Source organism: Equus caballus, chromosome 1 (genome assembly GCF_041296265.1).
Source record: "Equus caballus isolate H_3958 breed thoroughbred chromosome 1, TB-T2T, whole genome shotgun sequence".
Lineage (NCBI taxonomy): Eukaryota > Metazoa > Chordata > Mammalia > Perissodactyla > Equidae > Equus > Equus caballus.
The window spans coordinates 104909454-104918907 of record NC_091684.1 but is presented as its reverse complement, the minus strand read 5'-3'; the positions used below and the strand labels follow the sequence as shown (position 1 = coordinate 104918907).

Here is a 9454-nt window from a genome sequence, read left to right as displayed (position 1 = left end):
GGTTTTTGCAATACTGACCCTCCCAGTTGCTCTGCCTCCCATCTCTTCCTCAATCCACAGTGCTGAGAGTTATCAAAAGAAAGATCCAAACCTTTGTTGTCTGATCATCAAGAGTATTCTTTCCATAGAAGAATGATAATGCTGTATCAGTGCATATTACAAAGAAAATGCATACTTCAAGTATCTAGCTAGAATTTTGACAGTGCTATGTCAAGCTAGAGTGTAAGATCAAAGACACTGCTGACAGGGCTCTCAGTTTGTATTAAGAATATGTGGCAGTCAGAAAAAGATTCTATGGCCAAGTGAATAAACAGGGGCAATGCATTGCATTTACATTCTAGAACAACGCTGTCCAATAGAAATACAACATGACCCTGTAAAAGGGTCATATACACACATTACACAGTGTTTGACATGCTGAGTACCTGCTCTGAATGGTTATCTTCCAATGATGCTATGACTGTGTCAGCTTCAGAACTACAGCGTAAAGGACACGAGAGCAAAATTGTTTTATCTCTGGATACTTGCAATGCTGGCCCTGGGGACATGTGTGAAGATCACAAATGTCTGAAGCTTTCTGAAAAACTCTCAAGTTAATCAACAAAGAATGCAATTCAATTTAAAAAGTGGTGCCTGCGGTCCACCATATTAGTGGTGGAAATGTTTGGCACACTGCTGACAAGCTAGAGGATGCTGCAAGCACAATGAAGTTCTTCTAAAAATGGAAAAAAGCATGGTCCTGAAGGTGAAGCAAACAAGCATCCTTCACTTTTCCTTCATGGAAAAGACAAGAGAATTCACCGAAGTTACAGGTGGCCAATACAACCGCGGAAAATGTGCTATTTCAGTTGTAATCAAGCAAGTGTGAATCAAACACGGAAATGCCACTTTTTGCATGTGAAACTAGCAAAGAGGTTTAAAAGGCCAGTAGTCTGCCTGCTGAGGGTAAGAGGGGGTTCTCTTCAGTGAGGCTTCCTTGGTGGGGAAAGCCCCTGGAAAAGGAGCATTCAGTAAGTGCACTTCTGGGAATCAACCATAGGAAAATAATGCAAGACCCAAAGATTTATGTATGAAGACATTTATTTGTAAAAATTACGATCTATATCTGCATCAATAGCAAAATAGTTGTATTATTGAGATATCTACACACTGAGGACATTACGCAACCATGAATCACTGAAAAAAAAGTATATAAGCATTTAGAGATGTAGAATATGTTCGGTGAAAAAAGGGTACAAAATTATTTTGATGTCGATTTTGAATTCTAAACTTTTAGGGGCTAGCGGGGGTGTAGTGGTTAACTTTGGGCACTCCCTTCTGTGGCCCAGGATTTATGGGTTAGATCCCCAGTGTGGACCGAGGCCCCGCTCATCAGGGCAAGCTGTGGCAGCGTGCCCCATATCCAAAATAGAGGACGGGTACAGATGTTAGCTCGGCAACAATCTTCTTCACACACACACGCACAAATTTTCATATAACAATTACATAAACCCATGTAATTTACAGGAAAACCACGCCCAGGTGATCTCCATTTATTTACCAACCGTGCCCCTCGGGCAAGTCACTCAAGCATTTTTGAGAGAGGTCTCTCCTCTGTAAAATGGCGCTAATACTCGGCTAACAGGATTGTGGTCGAGATTAAATGGGATCACTGTCCGGAAAGGCACCAGGCCGCGAGCAGGGTCCCCGTTCCTTCCCTTCCCCTGGAGGGGATGGTCTCCTACATCTGGGAAGACAGCCACGAAGATCAGTCCCGGGCTCGCGACCTGATGAGCGAGGAGACAAGTTAAGGCGCCAGGCTTTCCTACTAAGCCCGCGCCTGCCGCCCGGGGCTGCGGCAGCAACGCGGCTTTCGCGCCGGGGAGGTCGGGCAGTCCCGGACGGCGGCGAGCGCTTCGAACCAAGTCGCGCCCGTGCGGGGCGGGGCGGGGTAACGTCCCTCCAGGCTGCAGGAAAGAGCCGCCCAACAGCATCGCTCGGGCGCGGCCCGGCGCACGCACAGACGGCGCCCACAGCCCCCGCCGGCGCACGAGCCCCGCCCCGCCCCCGGGCGCGCTGGGACCTGAATGCGCACTCGCGACGCGCCGCGCCGCCGGGGGCGGGGCGGGGCGGGGCCTGGCGAGGAGCGACGGGACGGTCCACCAATCGAGCGGCTGCTCCGCCTCCGGGCGCCGTTTGAAATTCCGCGGGGGCCTAACGGCTCGCGGAGCTGCGACCCGGAGTGAGGTCGCCGGTGTCTGTGGCTGGTTGTCGCGCTCGGGCCCGCGTGGAGCAGGTCGGGGGCCTCGACGCAGGCTGCTCGGAGCGTCCGCCATGAGGAGAAGGTGCGGGGAGCGGCGGGACGCGGGAGGGAGCGACGCCCGTCAGCGGTGCGGGGTCCGAGAGGCCCCCGGCCGGGGCTGGGGTGTCCTGTCAGCCCGCGTCGGAGCGAGGCCGGGGAGCGGGGCGGAGGCCGGGCCGGGCTCCCGCAGGCCCCGACGCCGGACGTGGAGGCCAGGGGGCCAGGCGGCCTCGGGGCCCGCGCTGAGCCGCAGGTGCTGCCGCTTGGCCCCGCCGGCCTCCTCTAAGTGCGGAGGCTTCATGTCGGGGCTTCTCGTTTCTCTAAATACAGCCGTGAGCCTTTATTATTATCGTTGTTTTTCGACGTATCCGGGCTGCGGTGGTAACGTTTCCCTTGACTGGGAAAGAGCCTGGTCTCCTTGCAAGTTAAGAAAGTCCTAATAAGGCGTTTTAACAGCTCCCCGGGCGGCGCTGGGGGAGTGTCCGACTTGATATCGCGACCGGACTGTCACTCACCAGCACGGTGACTTTGGGCAAGATGTTGAACGTCAGTCTCCTCGCCTCTGAAATAAGAATATCGGTGCAGAGGACTTGTGTGTTAAGAGTGATACACACGTTAACCTTATTTTCTGAAAGTGGTGGGTGAAGACTTGTGATGATTCATTACTGAAGAATTTGTAGTTATTGGCCAAACCGACTGCCTTATGGTTTTGTAAGGGTCATCGTCTCTCATGATTAGGGATTCAGACCGTTCTTCTCCAAATGCTCACCTTCGGGAGGATGGGAATTGGGTAGAAGATGGCTGGTACCGTTGGAAAAACAACGGTATCAGGTTGTGGGTTACAATATCTTATTATCTAAAGGACAGCGTATTTAAGCTGCCGTGCGTTTAAGGTAATGATGCGTTCTGAGGACGAGTAAAACCTTAGACGACATCTTACAGGAAACTCTTAGTCCAAATTCAAGTTCATTAACAGTTTTAGGATTGTTCAGGCATCTTCTACTTTCAAGACAGTGAATGAATGGGGAGAAAGGGTTACCAGTAGATCAACAGATATAATTAGGCTTTAAAACAGCCACTGGGATTACTCTACGAACAAAACCAGACTTTTGGGTAATCTGGATTTCAGGTGTTTATATTTAGAAAGGACTATAAGGAGCCAGCCCCGTGGCTGAGTGGTTAAGTTCACGCGCGCTGCTTCAGCGGCCCAGGGTTTCGCCAGTTCGAATCCTGGGTGTGGACCCAGCACCACTCATCAGGCCATGCTGAGGCAGCATCCCACATGCCACAACTAGAAGGACCCACAACTAAAAATACACAAGTCTGTACCAGGGCACTTTGGGTGAAAAAGGAAAAATAAAATCGTTAAAAAAAAAAAAAAGAAAGGACTATGAGAAATAGACCTGAGAAATATCATGGTTATCAGATTGGTTGCTGAATTAACTATTGGTTATTGATTCTTCAGACAGGTTGCACACATGAGGCTTAACAAAGCTCCTTCTCTGGAGGGCTGTTTAGGAGAAAATAGGACAGTGGATCAGTGAATGCTGCCCGAAGGTTGGAAATCATTTAGAGGACCATTTGAGAGCTTTTCCAGCCCAGTGACAGGTTCAAGAGACTGGGAAAATTGGTCCTTTTTACAACCTTTGTGTCCTTGGGCAGTATTGTAAGCACCCTCAGTTTTCCAGTGATGTATTATAAGAAAAAAGTCTCAAATTTGCACCTTTTTGGGAACTACCTGAAACCATTTAGCAAGGCAGTATATATGTACCATGGTAATTATTCACCGTGATTGTGCTGACGCATCTTATGATCATACAACTTTTTTGAATTGTCAAGTTATTTTACTCAAAAAAAGTTCTTGAATGTTTAATGTATATAAGGTGCCATGCCAAGTATAGGGAGGGGATTCAGCAGTGAACGAAACTGACATCCTTGCCCTTTTGGAGTTTACATTCTAATAGCGGAAGAAAGGTAATAAATAAGCAAATCTTACATTAATGGTAATAAGTGCTGTGGAGAGAAATCAAGCAGAGAGAGGGGATAAAGAGTACTGAAGGTGTAGGAAAGGGGAATGGCAGTTTCAAAGGCCTCCCTGAGAAGGTGATCTTAGCAAAGACATAAAGGAGGTGAGGGGATGAGTGTGGACGTCGGGAAGAGGGTTCTAGGTAGAGCAAACACCAAATGCCAGCGCCTGAGGTAGGAGAGTGCCTCGTAGGTTCCAAAAAGAGCAAAGGAGTCCGTTGTGACTGGAGTACTGAAACAGGGTTCCAGAGGCCTCTGTACAGGCAGACGGGCAATCACCGGAGGATTCTCAAGAAGATAGGGTGTCAACTCCTCTGTTGACAGCAAGCTCAAGGAGGCCAAGGCAGAAGTAGCGAGACCAGTGAAAGGCCACTGCAGTACAGGCAAGAGGTGATGGCGATGACCTGGACCAGGGCGGCTACCGCCAGGTGCGGGGAGGAGTGAGATTCTGGCTGTCTTTTGAGAGTAGGCTAATGGTGGGAATGTAAGAAAGAGGTGTTAGGATGATATAGGAATTAAGTTCATACAGTTTGAATGTTGTGAAGAGTGGAACATTTTAGTTTTTAATTCTTTGAAAATGGTACTCATGAGAACTGTCTCTAACTAGAAGATTGGTAATTCCAAACACCTATCCTCCAACAGGCCAAATAAGATTTGTTAAAGTAATCAGCTCCAAGGGATGGTTAACTTTTTCTTTGTAACCAATTATGTGCATACTGCTTTTTGTTAGTGGCCCATCTACTGGAGTTCAGAGGACCCTTTAAATGTGTAGCAGTCCATTCACTATGCAGATACTTGTCTTGATTTTAATTGGATTTGAGGTCTATACATTTGTCCCAATCATATCATTTTAGTTTGTAGAAGTAATTTGTTTGATTAAATTAATTAGTAAATATATCTAAGTTTTTCAACAAAGTCACAGATTTAGAAAACTTCAAATTATGTGTCAGATTTTAAAAAATAATGCTTTATGGGGCCGGCCCCATGGCTGAGTGATTAAGTTCACGTGTTCCACTTTGGCGGCCCAGGGTTTCACTGGTTCAGATCCTGGGCACAGACACAGCACCACTCATCAGGCCACGCTGAGGCAGCATCCCACATGGCACGACTAGAAGGACCTACAACTAAAATATACAACTATGTACCGGGGGCTTTTGGGGAGAAAAAGGAAAAATAAAATCTTTAAAAAATTATAATAATAATAACAGCTTTATTAAGATAGAATCCCCAAACCATACAATTCGCCTACTTAAAGTGTACAATTTAATGATTTTTAGTATATTCACAGAGTTGTGTAACTATCACTGCAATTAGTTTTAGAACATTTTCATCATCCCTTCAGAAAACCTATACCTATTAGCAGTCAGTCCCCTTTTCACACCCTCCCCCCTGCCCCTACCCCACCCCCAGGCAACAACTAATCTCCCTGTCTATAGATTTGCCTATTCTGGATATTTCACATACGTGGAATCATACCATATGTTGTCTTTTGCGACTGGCTTCTTTCACCTGGCATAATGTTTTTGAGGTTTATTGCCAAATACTATTCCATTGTATAGATAAATCACATTTTATTTGCTTGTTCATTAGTTGATGGCCATTTGGGTTGTTTGCACTTTTTGGCTATTATAAATAATGCTGCTGTAAACATTTGTATACAAGCTTTGTGTGGACATAAGTTTTCATTTCTTTGAGTAAATACCTGGGTTGTACGGTAATTCTGTGTCTAACTGAGAACTGCCAGACTGTCTTCCAAAGTAGCTGTAGCGGTTTACCTTTGCACCAGCGGTAGTTGGCAGGAATTCAAGGCCATTCATTTTACATTTATTGAACAGTTCCTGTGTGTTAGGGTCTGGTAAAATGAAGATGGACAAGATGTGGTGGTCCCTGCGCTTAAGTTTATGGTCTACTGGGCTGGGGGTGGGGGAACAACTGAGAAATCCACAGCTGTCCAGGGAGGTGGTGGCAAGTGGAAGGTAATGTGCAGAAGCATGTTGGCATCAAAAACTGAGAGCTACACATGGCTGAGTGCAGGCACTGTGGAGGCAATGCTTAGGAAGTTCACTTGGCTGGAGTCTTGGGGAGTGCAGGGTGGGAGAGATGAAGAGACAAACCTGGAGAGATGTTTTAGAGGGCCTTTTCCTTTGAAGGTGATTGAGTCTCTGCTTCCTGAGGGCAGTGGTTCAGCAGGGACCTGACTGGACAGACAGCCTAGTTGTCTTGTGGAGACTGGCCAGGATGGGCTGGGCCAGTCAGACTGGAGCAGACTGGAGAGCACTCTCTGCAGTAGTGACCCTTGGACCAGAGCCCAGGCTGGTCTGGCTCAACACCAGGGTTCTGTATTCAGATTGAACACTGACCACAGATTAGATTCTGTAGGTTATTTTTAATGAAATGCAAAAATTAGGATTTTGATTTGTGCATTCTGTCTTAAAATTGAAGTGCAAAGGGATTATTCACCTGGGGAAGCTCTTTAGTTGAACTTTAGTTAATTGAGATTATATTAAATAAATGCCTTAATAACCTGTTAATATTTCTAAAATGAATGGAGTACAGTAAATTCTTTTAAAGACTATTCATTATCTGGGTATTGATATTAGCCATCTGGTATAGGCAACTGGTATTTGTGCAAAAGCTTTTCTTCAACTAGGACAGGCAACCTTTAAATTGGGATTTTTTGGCTAGAGAAATGTCTCGGATGTGAATATATTAAAACCTCTGGAGAAAATGATGTTCTTGGAGATCTAGGCTGGCTGGTGACTGACAGAACCAGTGAATACACTGAGAGAGAGAGGGGGCCAGTGAGAGTCTCTAGCCCCATCCTTTGCAGACAGCACACAAAGAGCTTATGTGACTTATTCCAGGCCTCACGGCTGACTAGTGGCAAAAAACATCTAGACTCTAGTTTCTCTGGCATCAGAGCAGTCTCTTTGTTATCCAGTTGTACCAGAGAAAGGAGAGAAAATCTCTAATCTTTAAATGTTATGTGAAGCAGACTAATGGTTATCATTTTTAAACATTTTTTAAGATAAAAAACAAGGTGCCCAGTTAAATTTGTATTTCAGATAAACAATGAATAATTTTTTTAAATAAACTTTTTGTAATTGAAGAATAACATACATACAGAAACATGCACATATCAAGTGTGAATTCAGTGGATTTTCACAAGTCAGCACTCATCAGTGTAAAGAGCCCTCCTGTGCCCTCTCCCAGTCACCACCTCCCAGGACAATGGCAGCTACTATCCTGACTGCTGAAACTATGGCTTAGTTTTGCTTGTTTTTGAACTTTATATAAATGGAGTCACATAGTAATATATGCTTGCTTGCCTGGCTTCTTTTGCTCTGTTTTTTCCTCCTCTTCCCCAACTATTTTTTTCCCCCCAAGATTTTATTTTTCCTTTTTCTCCCCAAAGTCCCCTGGTACATAATTGTGTATCTTTAGTCATGCGTTCTTTCAGTTGTGGCATGTGGGACACCGCCTCAGCATGGCCCAGTGAGTGGTGCCGTGTCCGCGCCCAGGATTCGAACCGGCAAAACCCTGGGCCGCCGAAGTGGAGCGCGAGAACTTAACCACTCGACCATGGGGCCGGCCCCTCTCCCAACTTTTTTTGTTGTTTTTCCACATTAGTTATTTCTTTTACTTCCCTCTTTTTTTCTTTTAGATTTGAGGTGTAATTTATATACAGTAAAATCGACTCATTTTACATATACAGTTTGAATTTTCGTCATTGCATACACTTATGTAATCACCATCACCATCAAGATCTAGAACCATTTGATCACCCTAAAAAAGTTTCCTTGTGCTCTTTTTTTTTCCATTTTTTAAAATTTTTTATTAAGATTATGATAGTTTACAACCTGGTGAAATTTCCGTTGTACATTATTGTTAGTCATGTTGTAGGTACACAACTTCACCCTTTGTGCCCTCCCCCCACCCCGCCCTTCCTCTGGTAACCACCGATCAGTTCTCTTTGTCTATATGTTAACTTCCACCTATGAGTGGAGTCATAGAGTTCGTCTTTCTCTGCCTGGCTTATTTCACTTAACATACACCCTCAAGGTCCATCCATGTTGTCGTGAATGGGACGATTTTGTCTTTTTTCATGGCTGAGTAGTATTCCATTGTATAAATATACCATATCTTCTTTATCCAATCATCAGTTGCTGGGCACTTAGGTTGGTTCCACATCTTGGCTATTGTAAATAATGCTGCGATGAACATAGGGGTGCATGGGACTTTTGGAATTGCTAATTTCAGGTTCTTAGGATAGATACCCAGTAGTGGGATGGCTGGGTCATAAGGTATTTCTATTTTTAACTTTTTGAGAAATCTCCTTACTGTTTTCCATAGTGGCTGCACCAGTTTGCATTACCACCAACAGTGTATGAGGGTTCCTTTGTCTCCACAGGCTCTCCAACATTTGTCACTCTTGGTTTTGGATATTTTTGCCATTCTAACAGGCGTAAGGTGATATCTTAGTGTAGTTTTGATTCGCATTTCCCTGATGATTAGTGATGATGAGTACCTTTTCATGTGTCTCTTGGCCATCCTTATATCTTCTTTGGAGAAATGTCTGTTCATGTCCCCTGCCCATTTTTTTGATCAGGTTGTTTGATCTTTTTTGTTCTTAAGCTGTGAGAGTTCTTTATATATTATGGAGATTAACCCTTTGTCAGATAAATAACTTGTGAATATTTTTTCCCAATTAGTGGGCTGTTTTTTTGTTTCAATCCTGTTTTCCCTTGCCTTAAAGAAGCTCTTTAGTCTGATGAAGTCCCATTTGTTTATTCTTTCTATTGTTTCCCTCGTCTGGGGAATTATGGTATCTGAAAAGATTCTTTTGAAACTGATGTCAAAGAGTGTACTGCCTATATTCTCTTCTAGAAGACTTATTGTTTCAGGCCTAATCTTTAGGTCTTTGATCCATTTTGAGTCTATTTTGGTGAATGGTGAAAAAGAATGGTCAATTTTCATTCTTTTACATGTGGCTGTCCAGTTTTCTCAGCACCATTTGTTGAAGAGACTTTCTTTTCTCCATTGTAGGCCCTCAGCTCCTTTGTCAAAGATAAGCTGTCCATAGATGTGTGGTTTTATTTCTGGGCTTTCAATTCTGTTCCATTGATCTGTGCACCTGTTTTTGTACCA

The 9454-nt window shown here is 44.7% G+C and overlaps 2 protein-coding genes across 6 annotated transcripts in view; one reads left to right on the top strand and one right to left on the bottom strand.

Annotated features, from left to right (window-relative positions):
• The first annotated feature begins 2043 nt into the window (after positions 1-2043).
• The window catches only part of PRC1 (protein regulator of cytokinesis 1), a 29149-nt gene continuing 21738 nt past the window's right edge, over positions 2044-9454 (top strand). For all 4 annotated transcript variants that reach the window (XM_023649704.2, XM_023649712.2, XM_023649696.2 and 1 more), the window contains exon 1: positions 2044-2324. In XM_023649704.2, coding sequence (XP_023505472.1) covers positions 2314-2324 — 11 coding nt within the window. In that variant the 5' untranslated portion in view covers positions 2044-2313. The remainder of the gene's footprint in view (positions 2325-9454) is intronic.
• The window catches only part of RCCD1 (RCC1 domain containing 1), a 50702-nt gene continuing 45944 nt past the window's right edge, over positions 4697-9454 (bottom strand). Inside the window, exon 10 of one of the 2 annotated variants that reach the window (XM_023649747.2) lies at positions 4697-4776. The gene's annotated coding sequence lies outside the window, so the exon portion shown is untranslated. The remainder of the gene's footprint in view (positions 4777-9454) is intronic. The other variant, XM_070230854.1, reaches the window with a different exon arrangement.